Here is a 20472-nt window from a genome sequence, read left to right as displayed (position 1 = left end):
CAAGTTAGTGAGACACAACCTCTCCTTCACAAAACCATGCTGCCTCTCGCTAATAAGTCCATTTGTTTCCAAATGGGAGTAAATCCCGAAGAATCCTCTCCAATAATTTCCCTACCACTGACGTAAGGCTCACCGGCCTGTAATTTCTTGGATTATCCTTGCTACCCTTCTTAAACAAAGCAACAACATTGACTATTCTCCAGTCCTCTGGGACCTCTCCTGTAGCCAATGAGGAAACAAAGATTTCTGTCAAGGCCCCAGCACTTTCCTTCCTTGCCTCCCTCAGTATTCTGGGGTAGATCCCATCAGGCCCTGGGGACTTATCGACCTTAATGTTTTTAAAGACACCCAACACCTCCTTTTTGATAACGACATGACCCAGACGATCTACACTCCCTTCCCTAGACTCATCATCCACCAAGTCCTTCTCTTTGGTGAATACTGATGCAAAGTACTCATTTAGTACCTCGCCCATTTCCTCTGGCTCCACACATAGATTCCCTTCTCTGTCCTTGAGTGGGCCAACCCTTTCCCTGGTTACCCTCTTGCTCTTTATATACGTATAAAAAGCCTCGGGATTCTCCTTAATCCTGTTTGCCAATGACTTTTCCTGATCCCTTTTAGCCCTCCTGACTCCTTGCTTAAGTTCCTTCCTACTTTCTTTATATTCCTCAAGGGCTTAGTCTGTTCCCAGCCTTCTAGCCCTTATGAATGCTTCCTTTTTCTTTTTGACTAGGCTCACAATATCCCTCGTTATCCAAGGTTCCCGAAACTTGCCAAACTTATCCTTCATCCTCACAGGAACATGCCGGTCCTGGATTCTAATCAACTGACGTTTGAAAGACTCCCACATGTCAAATGCTGATTTACCCTCAAACAGCCTCCCCCAATCTAAATTATCCAGTTCCTGCCTAATATTATTATAATTATCCTTCCCCCAATTTAGCACCTTCACCCGAGGACTACTCTTATCCTTATCCACAAGTACCTTAAAACTTACGGAATTATGGTCACCGTTCCCGAAATGCTCCCCCACTGAAACTTCGACCACCTGGCCGGGCTCATTCCCCAATACCAGGTCCAGTACGGCCCCTTCCCTAGTTGGACTATCTACATATTGATTCAAGCAGCTCTCCTGGATACTCCTTACAAATTCTGCCCCATCCGAGCCCCTAGCACTAAGTGAGTCCCAGTCAATATAGAGGAAGTTAAAATCACCCACCACAACAACCCTGTTGCTTTTACATCTTTCCAAAATCTGTCTACATATCTGCTCCTCTACCACCCGCTGGCTGTTGTGAGGCCTGTAGTAAACCCCCAACATTGTGACTGCACCCTTCCTATTCCTGAGCTCCACCCATATTGCCTCGCTGCATGACCTCTCTGAGGTGGCCTCCCGCAGTACAGCTGTGATATTCTCCTTAACCAGTAATGCAACTCCCCCACCCCTTTTACATCCCCCTCTATCCCACCTGAAGCTTCTAATTCCCGGAACATTTAGCTGCCAATCCTGTCCTTCCCTCAACCAAGTCTCTGTAATAACAACAACATCATATTTCCAAGTACTAATCCAAGCTCTAAGTTCATCTGCCTTACCTGTTATACTTCTCACATTGAAACAAATGCACTTCAGACCACCAGTCCTACTGTGCTCAGCAACATCTCCCTGCCTGCTCTTCCTTTTAGTCTTACTGGTCTTATTCACTAGTTCCCCCTCATTTATTTCACTTGCTGTCCTACTGCTCTGGTTCCCACCCCCCTGCCACACTAGTTTAAACCCTCCTGAGTGACGCTAGCAAACCTCGCAGCCAGGATATTTGTGCTCCTCCAGTTTAGATGCAACCCGTCCTTCTTGTACAGGTCCCATCTGTCCCGGAAGAGATCCCAATGATCCAGATATCTGAAACCCTCCTCCTACACCAGCTGTTCAGCCACATGTTTAGCTGAACTATCTTCCTATTTCTAGCCTCACTGGCCCGTGGCACAGGGAGTAATCCCCAGATTACAACCCTAGAGGTCCTGTCTTTTAACTTACTACCTAACTCCCTGAACTCCCCCTGCAGGACCTCGTCACTCTTCCTGCCTATGTCATTGGTACCGATGTTCACCCTCCCCCTTCAGAATGCCCCCTGCCCGTTCAGAGACATCCTTGACCCTGGCACCAGGGAGGCAACATACCATCCTGGAGTCTCTTCCCCATCCACAGAAACGCCTAACTGTGCCCCTGACTATAGAATCCCTTATAACTGTTGCTCTTCTGCGCTTTGTCCCTCCCTGAACAGAGCCAGCTGTGGTGCCACTGCTCTGGCTGCTGCTGCTGTTTTCCCCTGACAGGCCATCCCTCCCAACAGTATCCAAAACAGTTTCCTTGTTAGAGAGGGGGATAGCCACAGGGGATTCCTGCAACGACTTCCTGTCCCTTCTAGCGGTCACCCATCTATCTGCCTGCACACTCGGTCAAACGCTGCCTTGATGTCAAGGGCAGTCACTCTCACCTCATCTCTGGAATTCAGCTGTCTTATCCATGTTTGAACCAAGGGTGTAATGCGGTCTGGAGCCAAGTGGCCCTGGCGGAACCCAAACTGAGCATCACTGAGCAGGTTATTATTGCTCAGCAAGTGCTGCTTGATGGCACTGTTGATGACACCTTCCATCACTTTACTGATGATCGAGAGTAGACTGATGGGGGGGTAATTGGCCGGGTTGGACTTGTCCTGCTTTTGTGGACAGGCCATACCTGGGCAATTTTCCACATTGTTGGGTAGATGCCAGTGTTGTAGCTGTACTGGAACAGCTTGGCTAGGGGCACGGCAAGTTCTGCAGCACAAGTCTTCAGTACTATTGCCGGAATATTGTCAGGGCCCAGAACCTTTAGGATATCCAGTGCCTTCAGCTTTTTCTTGACATTGTGTGGAATGAATCGGATTGGCTGAAGACTGGCATCTGTGATGCTGGGGACCTCAGGAGAAGGCCAAGATGGATCATTCACTCGGCCCTGCTGGCTGAAGATGGATACTTCAGCTGCTTCTGGGGGCCGTGGTGGGTTGGACTGGACAGGATGTCCTTGACACACCATCAGATGCCCTCCCGGGTGGTCACATTCTCCCCAGTTACTGTGTGGTGCGTGACAGAGCCCACCCTCAGTCTCTGTGGGAGTGGGTGCGGGTGTTTTACAAGAGACAAAACACAAAGAGGACACGACTCAATCACACAGATTTATTGCTTTTGTTTGTGCAAATCAATTAAAAAAACACAGCAGTAAAAATTCTTGAAATCTCACGCCACAAATACTGATGCAATCATTCAAGAAATATACAAATTAATACAAAAATTAAAAGCATTTTAAATAAAAAATACTCTAGTGGTTTTTAATATTTTGGATGGTGACTGAAATCAACGATCCTCATTGTAAAATGTAACTGAAGAAAACTCTATCTGGTGAGGGAGGGGAACAGGGGCTGGGATGGGGGAGTAGTTGTGGGGAAGGGCGAGGAACAGCTGGGACTTGTACTGGCTCAATTATGCTGACAGAGTTCTTTTAAATGGGCCTTCCCTTTGCTCGGCCTATGATGGGCTTCATATAGGCCCAGGTTGCAGCCAGCTCCTCACCCACAGCACAGTTAAACCCACCATCCAGAGACTTGTCGTCACTGTGGACTTATCCAAGCTCTCCGAACACCCGATGGGATCTCCCCCATATTCAGGTTCACTCCTTACCCCAGTCTTCCCAATGTCTGGCCTCCACTTTTCACACTCAGCTGTTCCCCCGACTAGTGTGAGCATTCCCCGCCCCTCTTCACACTCATTGTCTTTGACCCTGAGGAGTTTAGCATCACCAGGTTCTGAGTGGCCATGAACTGACTGAGGTGGCAGAATAAAAACACTGGAGCAAGATACGAGCGACTCAACTGAAGCCAGAGTGTACAGGAGGGAAGTAGGCAAAGCTGAGGTAAGCTGATGTGGAATTTGGGTTGAAACAGGCAGTGGGAGGGAGGTTTCGAAGTACTGAACAATACACAAACTGTACAAACATGCAGAAGATTCCAACTCCTCAACCTGATTAGACAAAAGAAACCTCTCCTTGGGATGGAAACTGCAGGAGATCGCAAGCACATCCAAACTCCATGTGACTCGTGGAAATCAGTGGGCTTGAAATCCCACAGTATCAGCCTGACACCAGCTCTAAAACCTCAACAACACAGTTGAAAAGGGTACATTGCAAAGCTGCCCCAGGGGATGTAACTGACCCAGACTCTTGCCCTCCCCTCCGTCTGTCTGCCCTGGTGGTGGGTGGGACTGGCACATAAAACTCTTCCCTCCTCTTACTGTTTTGAGAAGTGCCTGTTACCAGCACAGTCTGTGTGTGCCTTTCACCTTAAGGCACAAACCACGACAGCCACACCCCAGCCTACAGTCCAACATGGACACAAAGCTGCTACCTCTGGGCTTCCTCCATAACCATCAGCTCATAAGGCAATCCTCCTTCAAGTAACAGCACGTAAAGTTTCTACAAGTCAATGGAAAGCATTACAAGCAGCTGGGTCACGCAGCCTACGACCGACAGGCACTGTTACCTGATTTAAACCCTGTGGGACAATCACTTACCCCATCCCCAGCACATTTAAACAGCACAAAGAATGGGCTCAGATTGCTGATATTTACTGGTTGCTAGGCTATCTGGGAATTCCATAGCAACAGTGGCAGCATATGACACTCCTAACGGGAGTGTATTTTGACCATATATCTCTCCCCTGTACATTCTGGCAGTAATTAACACATTTATAAATAGTCAGTATGTATCAGCACAAGAATTGTACAAAGGCATTCTCTTACACAAATGCACACTCGCAGTTAGGAGCACTGTAATAAGGCACAGGGTGTGACTGGTGCTTGATCATTGATATGCAGTCCAAGCAGATTACAGCTGAACCAAAAATTGAAGAAAAAACAAGGACAGAAAGATCGGGAACTCAAGTCATGGAAATGCAATGAAGTTAAAGTCTCTCAAATACAAAAATATATATTTTGGAACAGTTTGTAACTTTGAACTTCGGATACTTCAGTGTACTCCCTACTGCATGTGGGACTCAGTAACGCCAACCAGCTTTCAATGACTCGATATCACTGATCAGTGAGCGGGCAAGATAAATCGAGAACATCTGTGCAAAATAGAGAATGTTGATTAACACATCAAAGAGCATTCAAGTAGTTAACCAAAAAAACAACTGTATATAGAATGAAAATGAACTCTGATCACACTTTCCCCATCATGCGTACCCCAGTGAGAGTCAGTGTGTGTGGAACTGTCCCTCAGTGAGAGTCAGTGTGTGTGGAACTGCACCCCAGTGAGAGTCAGTGTGTGTGGAACTGCACCCCAGTGAGAGTCAGTGAGTGTGGAACTGCACCCCAGTGAGAGTCAGTGAGTGTGGAACTGCACCCCAGTGAGAGTCAGTGTGTGTGGAACTGCACCTCAGTGAGAGTCAGTGTGTGTGGAACTGCACCTCAGTGAGAGTCAGTGTGTGTGGAACTGTCCCTCAGTGAGAGTCAGTGTGTGTGGAACTGCACCCCAGTGAGAGTCAGTGTGTGTGGAACTGCACCCCAGTGAGAGTCAGTGTGTGTGGAACTGCACCCCAGTGAGAGTCAGTGAGTGTGGAACTGCACCCCAGTGAGAGTCAGTGTGTGTGGAACTGCACCTCAGTGAGAGTCAGTGTGTGTGGAACTGCACCTCAGTGAGAGTCAGTGTGTGTGGAACTGTACCCCAGTGAGAGTCAGTGTGTGTGACTGGTATCGGGTACAATATGCCAAGAGAAAGTTTGACTCTAACCTGCAGGAAGGCGATAACAAGAAAAGCTCCTGCTACAATGTAGATGTTCCGAGGGAGCCAATCCTCAAATGCTTGGACACAGCCCTTGCTGTAGATGACCAGACTGTTCTTTGTGCTATCCTTGAAAGGGCCAGGAATAACAATGGTGTATGGATTAGTCCCTTTTCAACTCTGCCCTTCAAGCCCCATTCCCAACTCAACCCCACCCCCCGACCAGCCCATTCCCAACTCAACAACAACACCCTCACCACCCCGCAGCCCAGTCCCAGCTCTCCTGTCCGATTCATCTGACCACAACTGGCGCTCCAGCAGCTTCAAACTGAATATGCACTGAATGACTGCCTGTCCATCTTGTACACTTTTCCTCTGTCCCTTCCTGTGCTGCTGATTCTGGTGATGGGACAGGGGCTCCGAACCGCCCGATCCTGGTGATGGGACACGGGCTCCGAACCCCCCGATCCTGGTGTTGGGACAAGGGCTCCGAACCCCCCCGATCCTGGTGATGGGACACGGGCTCCGAACCCCCCGATCCTGGTGTTGGGACAAGGGCTCCGAACCCCCCGATCCTGGTGATGGGACACGGGCTCCGAACCCCCCGATCCTGGTGTTGGGACAAGGGCTCCGAACCCCCCGATCCTGGTGTTGGGACAAGGGCTCCGAACCCCCCGATCCTGGTGATGGGACACGGGCTCCGAACCCCCCGATCCTGGTGTTGGGACAAGGGCTCCGAACCCCCCCGATCCTGGTGATGGGACACGGGCTCCGAACCCCCCGATCCTGGTGTTGGGACACGGGCTCCGAACCCCCCGATCCTGGTGATGGGACACGGGCTCCGAACCCCCCGATCCTGGTGTTGGGACAAGGGCTCCGAACCCCCCGATCCTGGTGTTGGGACAAGGGCTCCGAACCCCCCGATCCTGGTGTTGGGACACGGGCTCCGAACCCCCCGATCCTGGTGTTGGGACACGGGCTCCGAACCTCCCGATCCTGGTGTTGGGACACGGGCTCCGAACCCCCCGATCCTGGTGTTGGGACACGGGTTCTGAACCCCCCGATCCTGGTGTTGGGACACGGGCTCTGAACCCCCCGATCCTGGTGTTGGGACACGGGCTCCGAACCCCCCGATCCTGGTGTTGGGACACGGGCTCCGAACTCACTCTCTTCCTGCATAATTTTAAACATGGCACCAGGGAGGGATTATAGGAGACAGGATGGTCGATGTTTAATACCTTAATCTTGGACCGGATGTCGTAGCCGCACTGCGTATTCACAACATTCTGCTGTAAAAGAAAAAACAGTTTCAAACTTTATCTTGAACATGGACAATGTCAGCAACAGTGTGACCGTCACACCCGCTGCACAACAGAGAGTGACCGTCACACCCGCTGCACAGCAGAGAGTGACCGTCACACCCGCTGCACAGCAGAGCGTGACCGTCACACCCGCTGCACAGCAGAGAGTGACCGTCACACCCGCTGCACAGCAGAGCGTGACCGTCACACCCGCTGCACAGCAGAGAGTGACCGTCACACCCGCTGCACAGCAGAGAGTGACCGTCACACCCGCTGCACAGCAGAGAGTGACCGTCACACCCGCTGCACAGCAGAGCGTGACCGTCACACCCGCTGCACAGCAGAGCGTGACCGTCACACCCGCTGCACAGCAGAGCGTGACCGTCACACCCGCTGCACAGCAGAGCGTGACCGTCACACCCGCTGCACAGCAGAGCGTGGCCGTCACACCCGCTGCACAGCAGAGCGTGGCCGTCACACCCGCTGCACAGCAGAGCGTGGCCGTCACACCCGCTGCACAGCAGAGCGTGGCCGTCACACCCGCTGCACAGCAGAGCGTGGCCGTCACACACGCTGCACAACAGAGCGTGACCGTCACACACGCTGCACAACAGAGTGACCGTCAAACCCGCTGCACAACAGAGAGTGACCGTCAAACCCGCTGCACAACAGAGAGTGACCGTCAAACCCGCTGCACAACAGAGTGTGACCGTCAAACCCGCTGCACAACAGAGTGTGACCGTCAAACCCGCTGCACAACAGAGTGTGACCGTCACACCCGCTGCACAACAGAGAGTGACCGTCACACACACTGCACAACAGAGTGTGACCGTCACACACACTGCACAACAGAGAGTGACCGTCAAACCCACTGCACAACAGAGAGTGACCGTCTCACACACTGCACAACAGAGAGTGACCGTCACACACACTGCACAACAGAGAGTGACCGTCACACACACTGCACAACAGAGAGTGACCGTCACACACGCTGCACAACAGAGAGTGACCGTCAAACCCGCTGCACAACAGAGAGTGACCGTCACACCCGCTGCACAACAGAGTGTGACCGTCACACACGCTGCACAACAGAGTGTGACCGTCACACACGCTGCACAACAGAGTGTGACCGTCACACACGCTGCACAACAGAGTGTGACCGTCACACACGCTGCACAACAGAGTGTGACCGTCACACACGCTGCACAACAGAGTGTGACCGTCACACACGCTGCACAAGAGTGTGACCGTCACACACGCTGCACAAGAGTGTGACCGTCACACACGCTGCACAACAGAGTGTGACCGTCAAACCCGCTGCACAACAGAGAGTGACCGTCAAACCCGCTGCACAACAGAGAGTGACCGTCAAACCCGCTGCACAACAGAGAGTGACCGTCACACACGCTGCACAACAGAGTGTGACCGTCACACACGCTGCACAACAGAGTGTGACCGTCACACACGCTGCACAACAGAGTGTGACCGTCACACACGCTGCACAACAGAGTGTGACCGTCACACACGCTGCACAACAGAGTGTGACCGTCACACACGCTGCACAACAGAGTGTGACCGTCACACACGCTGCACAACAGAGTGTGACCGTCACACACGCTGCACAACAGAGTGTGACCGTCACACACGCTGCACAACAGAGTGTGACCGTCACACACGCTGCACAACAGAGTGTGACCGTCACACACGCTGCACAACAGAGAGTGACCGTCACACACACTGCACAACAGAGTGTGACCGTCACACACACTGCACAACAGAGTGTGACCGTCACACACACTGCACAACAGAGTGTGACCGTCACACACACTGCACAACAGAGAGTGACCGTCACACACACTGCACAACAGAGAGTGACCGTCACACACACTGCACAACAGAGAGTGACCGTCACACACACTGCACAACAGAGAGTGACCGTCACACTGGAGTAAGCCTGTAGCATCAGCAACAAACAAATTAATTTTTTTTTGTCCACCAAATATCTTCAAAGGGTGCTGACACTCACTGGGATACTGATCCCCTCTCCTGACAGTACTGACTCCCACTGGGATACTGATCCCCTCTCCTGACAGCACTGACTCCCACTGGGATACTGATCCCCTCTCCTGACAGCACTGACTCCCACTGGGATACTGATCCCCTCTCCTGACAGCACTGACTCCCACTGGGATACTGATCCCCTCTCCTGACAGCACTGACTCCCACTGGGATACTGATCCCCTCTCCTGACAGCACTGACTCCCACTGGGATACTGATCCCCTCTCCTGACAGCACTGACTCTCACTGGGATACTGATCCCCTCTCCTGACAGCACTGACTCCCACTGGGATACTGATCCCCTCTCCTGACAGCACTGACTCCCACTGGGATACTGATCCCCTCTCCTGACAGCACTGACTCTCACTGGGATACTGATCCCCTCTCCTGACAGCACTGACTCTCACTGGAATACCGGACCCTGCGTCCCCTCCTCACCGGAAAGTTCTGACTCACGATGGGGTACCGGTCCCCGGTCCCCTCCTCTCCGGAAGGTTCTGACTCTCATTGGGGTACTGGTCCCCGGGCCCCCTAGAATCCGGAAGGTTCTGACTGTCACTGGGTTACAGGTCCATGGGTCCCCTCCTCTCCGGAAGGTTCTGAATCTCACTGGGGTACAGGTCCCCAGGTCCCCTCCTCTCCGGAAGGTTCTGACGGTCACTGGGGTACAGGTCCCCTCCTCTCCGGAAGGTTCTGCCTCTCACTGGGGTACAGGTCCGCGGGTCCCCTCCTCCCCGGAAGGTTCTGCCTCTCACTTCTCTCTCTTCCTGAACAAACATCTCTTCCCATTATTCTGTCTTCATTCACACCACAGATTTGCATATTTCAAAAGGATTGCGAGCTCCCTGCCTTCCTCTGTCCTCTCGTACTTTATTGAATAGTTTGATTTTAATACTTTAATAGTGTAGAATGCAGCCATCATTAGCCACGTGACTGATCCACCCTGAAGTCTGCTGATTTTCTCAAAAGCAATTCCTTTCCTACAGTTACTCCGATTATTCCATATCTGAAATTCAATGTTCTTTCAGCCTCCACCCACCAAGTCTGAGCGTTCCTTCCATCTCTCCAACTAGTGTTTTATTTTTCATTTGCTTTTAAAAGCCCTTTTTATTTCCTTTTTTATTATCTTTTATCCTTTTTCAGACTCCCTCTTCTAATCTCCCACTCTATAAAAAATGTTTTCTCTGTAACATCACTTCTGATTCTTTTAACAATCACCTTAAATCTCTGCTCTCTGGTTATCAACCCTTCTGCTACTGGAAATAGTTTCTCCTTACTTACACTATCAAAACCCTTCACAACTTTCAACATCTCTGACAAATCTCTTCTTAACCCTCTCCACTCGAGCAAAACCAACCTCCGCTTCTCCAGTCTCTCCACATCACTGAAGTCCCTCATCCCTGGTACCCCTCTAGTAAATCTCCTCTGCACCCTCCCCTCGGCCTCAACATCCTTCCTAAAGTATTCTGCTCAGAACTGGACACAATACTCCAGCTGAAGCCTAACCACTGATTTATAAAGGTTTACCATAACTTCATTACTTTTGTACTCTATTCCTCTATTACTAAAAAGCTTCAACAGCTTTTGCAACTTTTTTTTGCCATCTTCAAAGATTTGTGTACATACACCCCCAGCTTTCTCTGTTCCGACACCCCCTTTAAAAATGTAGCGTTGAGTTAATGTTGTCTCTGCTCCTACTTCCTACCAAAATGTATCACCTCACACTTCACTGCATTAAATTTCATCTCCCGTGTGTCCTCCTCGTTTGTTTAGTGTCATCTTCAAACTTTGAAATTATGCCCTGTAAACCAAAGTCCAGGGCATTGATATATATCACGAAGGGCAGTGCTCCCAATAGTATACCTCCTTCCAGTCTGAAAACCAACTGCTCACCACTACTCTCTGCTTTCGGCCCTTGAGCCCATTTTGTATTCATGCTGCCACTGCCTATTTAAGCCCATGGGGTTTAATTCTGCTAATAAGTCTATTACGTGGTACTTTGTCAAACGCCTTTTGCAAGTCCCTGTACACAACAGAAACCACACTACCCTCATCAACCCTCTCTCTTACTTCAAAAAGCTCGATCAAGTTTGTCAAACATGATTTCCCTTGAATAAATCCTTGCTGGCTTTCATTTATTAGCTCAAATGCCAATTAAATTGTCCTGGATTATTGTCTCTAAAAGTTTCCCTACCTCTGATCTCAGGCTGATTGGCCTGTAGTTGCCAGGTTTATCTCTCCACTTAACTTTTTTTAAACAGGGGTGTAACATTTGCAATGTTCAAGTTCTCTGGCATCACCCCCGTATCCAGGGAGGATTGGAGGATTATGGTCAAAGTCTCTGCAATTTCCACCCGACTTCCTTCGGTCACCTGAGATGCATCCCATCCAGACCAGGTGACTTTTCTATTTTGAGGACTGCCAACCTTTTAAGTACCTGCTCTTTATTTTTATCCGATCCAATATCGCTACTCCCTCCTTTACTGTGACATTAGCAGCATCCTCTTCTCCAGTGAAGACAGATGCAATGTACTCATTCAGTATCTCAGCCATGCCCTCTGCCTCCACAAGAACATCTCCCCTTTGGTCCCTAATCAATCTCATCTTTCCTTTGACGACCTTTTTACTATTTATATGTCTATAAAATGCTTTTCAGTTCCCTTTTATGTTAGTCACTAATCTATTCTCATTTCTGCTCTTCACCAAACTTACTCCCCTTTTTAAATCTCCTCTGTACATTCCATATACAGCTTGCTTCCCGACTGAATTATGAACTTTACAATTGTCATAAGCCTCCTTTTTCTGTCTCATTTTAACCTCTATATCTTTAGTCACCAGAGAACTCTAGCTTTGGATGTCTTTCCTTTCCTCCTCACAGGAATGTGTCTACTCTGTACCTGAACCATCTCCTCTACGGTGACCTCCCATTGCTCAATTACTGTTGTGCCCAACAATTTTTGATTCTAATCCACCTGGGCCAGAATCCTTTACAACTCACTGAAGCCTCCAGTTTATCCTTGTACGTATAATCGTTTCTTGCCCTTGACAATAACTATTTGAAACCTTATATCATCTCCATTTGCATGTCTCTCTCCTGATCTCACATCTGAATCTCGCTCTCTGCCACGTCTTTGCTTTTACCAATTGTTTCTCTATCACTTGCCCTGCATCTCCTTGAGTCTCAGTCTCTCTCTCAGCTTCTGCAGAAATCCTCCTTGTATCTCTCTCACTTCATTCCCTCATTCGCTCTCCATGGAGCTGATACTTGAAGGATTAAAACAGGAAGGATCACAATTGCACACGACAAGTGATGATTCATCACTATCATTATCACTACTTACAGCTGGGTCGGGTAAACAGCAGGAGAAGGGAACACCACATCTCTCCCGGCTGGTATTTTCCTTGGTACAGTTGAAGTAAACATTGTTGTTCCAGTCATCAGCGCTGGCAGCTCCACAACACTGCATCTGAAAGAGAGAGAAGACAACACTGGATCGGGGTGACAGAGAGAGGGAGAGTGAGAGAAAGAGAGAGGAGAGAGGGAGGGAGAGAGAGAGAGCAAACGAAGGAGTCAGGAAGATGACCCTGATTTGAGGGGAGAGAGAGAGAAGGAAGTAAACAAAGAACAGTACAGCACAGGAACAGGCCATTCGGCCCTCCAAGCCTGCGCCGATCTTGATGCCTGCCTAAACTAACACCTTCTGCACTTCCGGGGCCCATATCCCTCTATTCCCATCCTATTCATATATTTGTCAAGATTTCTCTTAAACGTCTCTATCGTACCTGCTTCCACCACCTCCCCTGGCAGCAAGTTCCAGGCACTCACCACCCTCTGTAAAAAACTTGCCTCGCACATCCCCTCTAAACTTTGCCCCTCGCACCTTAAACCTATGTCCCCTAGTAACTGACTCTTCCACCCTGGGAAAAAGCTTCTGACTATCCACTCTGTCCATGCCGCTCATAACTTTGTAAACCTCTATCATGTTGCCCCTCCACCGCCGTCGTTCCAGTGAAAACAATCTGAGTTTTTCCAACCTCTCCTCATAGCTAATGCTCTCCAGACCAGGCAACATCCTGGTAAACCTCTTCTGTACCCTCTCCAAAGCCTCCACGTCCTTCTGGTAGTGTGGCGACCAGAATTGCACGCAATATTCTAAGTGTGGCCTAACTAAGGTTGTGCACAGCTGCAGCATGACTTGCCAATTTTTATACTCTATGCCCCGACCGATGAAGGCAAGCATGCCGTATGCCTTCTTGACTACCTTATCCACCTGCGTTGCCACTTTCAGTGACCTGTGGACCTGTACGTCCAGATCTCTCTGCCTGTCAATACTCCTAAGGGTTCTGCCATTTACTGTATACCTCCCACCTACATTAGACCTTCTAAACACTAGATTAGAGAACACAACAGCCTCAACTAAGGCCAAATGAAGAAGTTTCAGGGCAACAAACTCTCAAATATAGGACAGCGCTACTGAAACTTACTGAAATTTTCTGGTTCCAAACCCCAGTGACCCATCGGAGTCAGTGTGTTAAACCCCTGACTCCAAACCCCAGTGACCCATCGGAGTCAGTGTGTTAAACCCCTGACTCCAAACCCCAGTGACCGGAGTCAGTGTGTTAAACCCCTGACTCCAAACCCCAGTGACCCATCGGAGTCAGTCTGTTAAATCCCTGATTCCAAACCCCAGTGACCTATCGGAGTCAGTGTGTTAAACCCCTGATTCCAAACCCCAGTGACCCATCGGAGTCAGTGTGTTAAACCCCTGACTCCAAACCCCAGTGACCGGAGTCAGTGTGTTAAACCCCTGACTCCAAACCCCAGTGACCGGAGTCAGTGTGTTAAACCCCTGACTCCAAACCCCAGTGACCGGAGTCAGTGTGTTAAACCCCTGACTCCAAACCCCAGTGACCGGAGTCAGTGTGTTAAACCCCTGACTCCAAACCCCAGTGACCCATCGGAGTCAGTGTGTTAAACCCCTGACTCCAAACCCCAGTGACCGGAGTCAGTGTGTTAAACCCCTGACTCCAAACCCCAGTGACCGGAGTCAGTGTGTTAAACCCCTGACTCCAAACCCCAGTGACCCATCGGAGTCAGTGTGTTAAACCCCTGACTCCAAACCCCAGTGACCGGAGTCAGTGTGTTAAACCCCTGACTCCAAACCCCAGTGACCGGAGTCAGTCTGTTAAACCCCTGATTCCAAACCCCAGTGACCCATCGGAGTCAGTGTGTTAAACCCCTGACTCCAAACCCCAGTGACCGGAGTCAGTGTGTTAAACCCCTGACTCCAAACCCCAGTGACCGGAGTCAGTGTGTTAAACCCCTGACTCCAAACCCCAGTGACCGGAGTCAGTGTGTTAAACCCCTGACTCCAAACCCCAGTGACCGGAGTCAGTCTGTTAAACCCCTGATTCCAAACCCCAGTGACCCATCGGAGTCAGTGTGTTAAACCCCTGACTCCAAACCCCAGTGACCCATCGGAGTCAGTCTGTTAAACCCCTGATTCCAAACCCCAGTGACCCATCGGAGTCAGTCTGTTAAACCCCTGACTCCAAACCCCAGTGACCCATCGGAGTCAGTCTGTTAAACCCCTGACTCCAAACCCCAGTGACCCATCGGAGTCAGTGTGTTAAACCCCTGACTCCAAACCCCAGTGACCGGAGTCAGTGTGTTAAACCCCTGACTCCAAACCCCAGTGACCCATCGGAGTCAGTGTGTTAAACCCCTGACTCCAAACCCCAGTGACCCATCGGAGTCAGTCTGTTAAACCCCTGACTCCAAACCCCAGTGACCCATCGGAGTCAGTGTGTTAAACCCCTGACTCCAAACCCCAGTGACCGGAGTCAGTGTGTTAAACCCCTGACTCCAAACCCCAGTGACCCATCGGAGTCAGTGTGTTAAACCCCTGACTCCAAACCCCAGTGACCCATCGGAGTCAGTCTGTTAAATCCCTGACTCCAAACCCCAGTGACCCATCGGAGTCAGTGTGTTAAACCCCTGACTCCAAACCCCAGTGACCCATCGGAGTCAGTCTGTTAAATCCCTGACTCCAAACCCCAGTGACCCATCGGAGTCAGTGTGTTAAACCCCTGACTCCAAACCCCAGTGACCCATCGGAGTCAGTCTGTTAAATCCCTGACTCCAAACCCCAGTGACCGGAGTCAGTGTGTTAAACCCCTGACTCCAAACCCCAGTGACCCATCGGAGTCAGTGTGTTAAACCCCTGACTCCAAACCCCAGTGACCCATCGGAGTCAGTCTGTTAAACCCCTGACTCCAAACCCCAGTGACCCATTGGAGTCAGTCTGTTAAACCCCTGACTCCAAACCCCAGTGACCCATCGGAGTCAGTCTGTTAAACCCCTGACTCCAAACCCCAGTGACCCATCGGAGTCAGTCTGTTAAACCCCTGACTCCAAACCCCAGTGACCCATTGGAGTCAGTCTGTTAAACCCCTGACTCCAAACCCCAGTGACCCATTGGAGTCAGTCTGTTAAACCCCTGACTCCAAACCCCAGTGACCGGAGTCAGTGTGTTAAACCCCTGACTCCAAACCCCAGTGACCCATCGGAGTCAGTGTGTTAAACCCCTGACTCCAAACCCCAGTGACCGGAGTCAGTGTGTTAAACCCCTGACTCCAAACCCCAGTGACCCATCGGAGTCAGTGTGTTAAACCCCTGACTCCAAACCCCAGTGACCCATCGGAGTCAGTGTGTTAAACCCCTGACTCCAAACCCCAGTGACCCATCGGAGTCAGTGTGTTAAACCCCTGACTCCAAACCCCAGTGACCCATCGGAGTCAGTGTGTTAAACCCCTGACTCCAAACCCCAGTGACCTATCGGAGTCAGTCTGTTAAATCCCTGACTCCAAACCCCAGTGACCCATCGGAGTCAGTCTGTTAAATCCCTGATTCCAAACCCCAGTGACCTATCGGAGTCAGTGTTAAATCCCTGACTCCAAACCCCTGTGACCAATCAGAGTCAGTGTGTTAGAACCCTAGCTCCAAACTCCACAATCTGCAGCCAGGGAACCCAACAGGTAAACCATTTAAAATGCAAAGTCTGAACCATCCCAGCAGAACCACAAGGCTCCTATACTCAGCTTCCCAAAGTCCAGCAGCAACACATTCCTTCCTCTGCTGGTAGCGAAGGAAAGGATGGAGAATACGTACATATTTCTGGACTGCATCAATGAGGTTCTGGAGATCTATGTCGTCACGATACTTCACGATGTTGTCTCGGATGAAACCCTGCACCTGCTCCTTCACCCATTCCTGAAACGTGAAGGCCAGGATTCCCGCTGCCAGTTCCAAGGTGAAGATGGTTCCAATGATTATAGAAAACTGCAAAAAACATTCCACAGAATGGGCCCCATGGTTAGAACCAATATCATCTGCTGGACAAACTCCTGTTCAACTGCAATCCTCGTTTCTTCCCATCTTACTGATCAGACTATGGCCAGCACTTCTCTCTCTCCCATAAACCCCCCCGAGCTTCCTCACCACAGCCTCATTCAGCAGCTCAAAAGATTGAAACTTTTTAAACCCTCAGGTCTCCCTGTCTCCCAATAATTTCCATCCTGTATGCCTAAGTCTGGTATCACTGAATCATAACATCCCAATAACCTCACTCTGACGGTTTGTTGTGGAGTTCCCCAGGGGTCAGTGTTGGGACCCTTGCTCTTGCTGATGTATATTAATGACCTAGACCTTGATGTATGGGGCACAATTTCAAAATTTGCTGATGACATGAAACTTGGAAGCAGTGCAAACTGGGAGGAGGACATAGACAAGTTAGTGGAATGGGCAGACAAGTGGCAGATGAGCAGGAGTAGGCCACTTGGCCCTTCAAGCCTGCTCCCCCATTCAATAAGATCTTGGCTGATCTGATTGTAACCTCGACTCCACATTTACGCCTACCCCCAATAACCTTTCACCCCCTTGCTTATCAAGAAATCTATCTACCTTTGCCTTAAAAATATTCAAAGACTCTGCTTCCACCACCATTTGAGGAAGAGAATTCCAAAGGCTCATGATCCTCTGAGAGAAAGAATGTCTCCTCATCTCTGTCTTAAATGGGCGATCCCTTATTTATAAACAGTGATCCCTGGTTCTAGATTCTCCCACAAGGGGAAACATCCTTTCCACATCCACCCTGTCAAGACCCCTCAGGATCTAATATGTTTCAATCAAGTCGCCTCTTACTCTTCTGAATTCCAGCAGATACAATCTTTCCTCAGATGACAACCTGCCCATGCAGTTCAATGCAGAGAAATGTGAAGTGATTCATTTTGGTAGGAAAAATATAAAGAGATAATATAAAATGAAAAGAGTATAATTCTAAAGCGGTGCAGGAGCAGAGGGACCTGGGTGTATATGTGCATCAACAGTGAGAATGCAGAGCATGTGCAGAGTGATCGCAGACGTTATCAGTGCCTGTGAACATTTGCCAGCTTGCCAGTGTGAATGTGTGCACAGACGTCACCAAGCAATGACATCCTCACCCCTCAATAGTCACGATCGCTACCTCCATTCCCCTCAACAGTACCCTGCTCCCTCCCCCCATCCCCACTTCAATTGCCATTCCTCCCCCTCGGCCACTCGCTCCCACCCTCGCCGCTTCCCCCTCGGCCGCTCGCTCCCACCCTCGCTGCTTCCCCCTCGGCCGCTCGCTCCCACCCTCGCCGCTTCCCCCTCGGCCGCTCGCTCCCACCCTCGCTGCTTCCCCCTCAGCCCCAAGCTGCCACCCTCGCCTATTCCTCCTCGGCCACTCACTCCCACCCTCGCTGCTTCCCCCTCGGCTGCTCACTTTTCGCCTCACTGCGCCCCCCTCGGACGATCGCTCTCCGCTGCGCCGTGCAAAGAATCTAACCAGCTCCCCTTGACATTCAACGGCATTACAATCACTAAATTGCCCGTCCTTAATTGCCATTGAGAATGTGGTGGTGAGCTGCCTTCTTGAACTGGGTTAGGTACACCCACAGTGCTGTTAGGGAGGGAGTTCCAGGATTTTAACCCAGTGACCGTGAAGGAACGGCAATATACTTCTAAGTCAGGAGGGAGTGTGACTTGGAGGGGAACTTGGTGGTGTTCCCATGAATCTTTGTCCCTTGTCCTTTTAGGTGTCGCAGGTTTGGAAGATGCTATTGAAGGAATTTTGGCGAGTTGCTGCAGTGCATCTCGAGATGGTACACACTGCTATTTCTTGACATAACATGGAGTGAACTGAATTGGCTGAAGACTGAAGTACACAAGATTATGAGGGGCATTGATAGGTTAGATAGGAAGAGACCTTTTCCCTTAGCGGAGGGGTCAATAACCAGGGGGCATAGATTTAGGGTAAGGGGCAGGAGGTTTAGAGGAGATTTGAGGAGATATTTTTTCACCCAGAGGGTGGTTGGAATCTGGAACGCACTGACTGAAGAGGTGGTAGAGGCAGGAACCCTCACAACATTTAAGAAATATTTAGATGAGCACTTGAAACGCCATAGCATACAAGGCCACGGGCCAAGTGCTGGAAAATGGGATTAGAATAGATAGGTGCTTGATGGCCAGCATGGAGACGATGGGCCGAAGGGCCTGTTTCTGTGTTGTATAACTCTATGACTTCTGTGATGGCGAGGACCTCCGGAGGAGGCACAACTGGATGTGGCAGCACTGCAGAGCTTTGATCTAATCTATTGGTTGTGGGATCGATTTCAGATCGGCCAGTAACTGCCTTCCTCTATCCTCAGAACCTAAAGAAGCCCGCAGATCCCAACGTTCCTACAGCCAAGCACAGTTCATGGAATTTCCTCTGATAGAGGTAATGTGGAGACAGTGAGGAGTGGGTGGGGAAAGACAGGCAGAGTGGAAATGATAACGTAATGAGAGTACAACAGAAAAAATTAGAATTACACAGAATGAGAGCAAGAGAGAGTGAGGGAGAAAACAAGTGCCACTGTGAGCATAAGAAAGAGAAGAGAGAGAGGACGCAATCGCAGGACCAGAGCCCGATTCTATTTTTTGCAAGAAATCTGCAACATCGATGCAACTTTTTAAAACCAGTAGGAACAGAGACTCACAAACTTCAAGAGGCAGATATTCTCTCGCAGAGCTCCAATACAGCCAGTGAATCCCAAAATGAATGTTAGCAAACCAACCACCAGGACCACCCAGACTGGATCGAACCCATTCAGCTCAGTGATGGACTGAATATTCAACACTCCCTGTAGGTACAGAAAGAAGACACCAGTTGGTAATCTGCCTGGCACAGAACAGAGCTCACAGCAGCAGCTAAACTGTGGGAATTTCCGATTGTTTAAGTTTTTGCCAACAGTTATGCCCCCCCACCCCTAGGCACTGACTCATCATGGGATGGGACCCCCTCCACAGTGGCCATTTTCCCCACTGACATTACAGAGGCACCTCGACCCCAATAATCTCACCGACACCAGCTGCTGGCACCTCCACTGGGAAGTTGCTCAGAAGGTTGGGAGTTTGAGGGTGGGCACAGGCACTGGCACTGAGGATAGGCATCAAGGGAACACATAGATTGCAGCACATGGAGAGAGAAACTGGTTGCATTGGATTCGAACATTGTTCAGGGAGTTTCTCACTGATGCTGGAGAACAGGAGTAACTCAGTGAGGGAGTGCGGAGATCTGTGCTGGTTCTGCTGTTTGCATTATATAGAGCAGGGGTGTCCACATTACAATTTTTGGCTTACACAGGGGGCTGGTGAGACAATTTTGGAAAGATAAAGGTATTAAAAATTTATCTTGCTATCAAAAGAACAAAAGTGCATTTTTGTCAAGGAGCTTTAAATGGAAAGATTAATTTAGTGACATACTTTCTCATCACTATGTTGGACACTGATTTAGTGAGATACCTGGCAATTTTTGCTTGCACAAGTATTCAGTGATTGCCCGCATACTTGCAGTTACGATGCAGACATTCGGATACACGTCCACCTGTCAAGGGTGATTTTGATCACTTCTCCATTTTGCTCTCTGTATGTCTGCCTCGCACACTGAATCCCCCCTCTTGGGTTGTTCCCACAACCCGTGATGATTCCCCACTATGTCCCTCTGTTCCCCTTCCTCTCTCCCTGTGGCCCCCCTCTCCCTCTCTCGTCCCCTACACTCTCTCCTTGTGTCCCTTACATTCTCTCTCTCTCTCCCCTTCTGTCCTCTACACACTCTCTCTCCCTCTCCTTCTGTCCCCTACACTCTCTCTCTCCCTCTCCTTCTGTCCCCGACACACTCTCTCTCTCTCTCTCTCTCCTTCTGTCCCCTACACACTCTCCCTCTCCTTCTGTA

General features: G+C 50.1%; 1 protein-coding gene across 2 annotated transcripts in view; it reads right to left on the bottom strand.

Moving 5' to 3' along the window:
- Positions 1-3202: 3202 nt before the first annotated feature.
- LOC137355295 (tetraspanin-5-like) overlaps positions 3203-20472 on the bottom strand; it is an 89919-nt gene continuing 72649 nt past the window's right edge. Inside the window, exons 3-8 of one of the 2 annotated variants that reach the window (XM_068020269.1) lie at positions 19238-19381; positions 16347-16517; positions 12517-12642; positions 7054-7101; positions 5825-5944; positions 3203-5159 (exon numbers count right to left, since the gene is read on the bottom strand). In XM_068020269.1, coding sequence (XP_067876370.1) covers positions 5088-5159; positions 5825-5944; positions 7054-7101; positions 12517-12642; positions 16347-16517; positions 19238-19381 — 681 coding nt within the window. In that variant the 3' untranslated portion in view covers positions 3203-5087. Of the gene's footprint in view, positions 5160-5824; positions 5945-7053; positions 7105-12516; positions 12643-16346; positions 16518-19237; positions 19382-20472 lie in introns of both variants that reach the window. The other variant, XM_068020268.1, reaches the window with a different exon arrangement.

The sequence above is a fragment of the Heterodontus francisci genome, chromosome 42 (assembly GCF_036365525.1).
Source record: "Heterodontus francisci isolate sHetFra1 chromosome 42, sHetFra1.hap1, whole genome shotgun sequence".
NCBI lineage: Eukaryota > Metazoa > Chordata > Chondrichthyes > Heterodontiformes > Heterodontidae > Heterodontus > Heterodontus francisci.
Note: the sequence above shows the minus strand (reverse complement) of the source record. Positions and strands in the feature narration are given on the sequence as shown.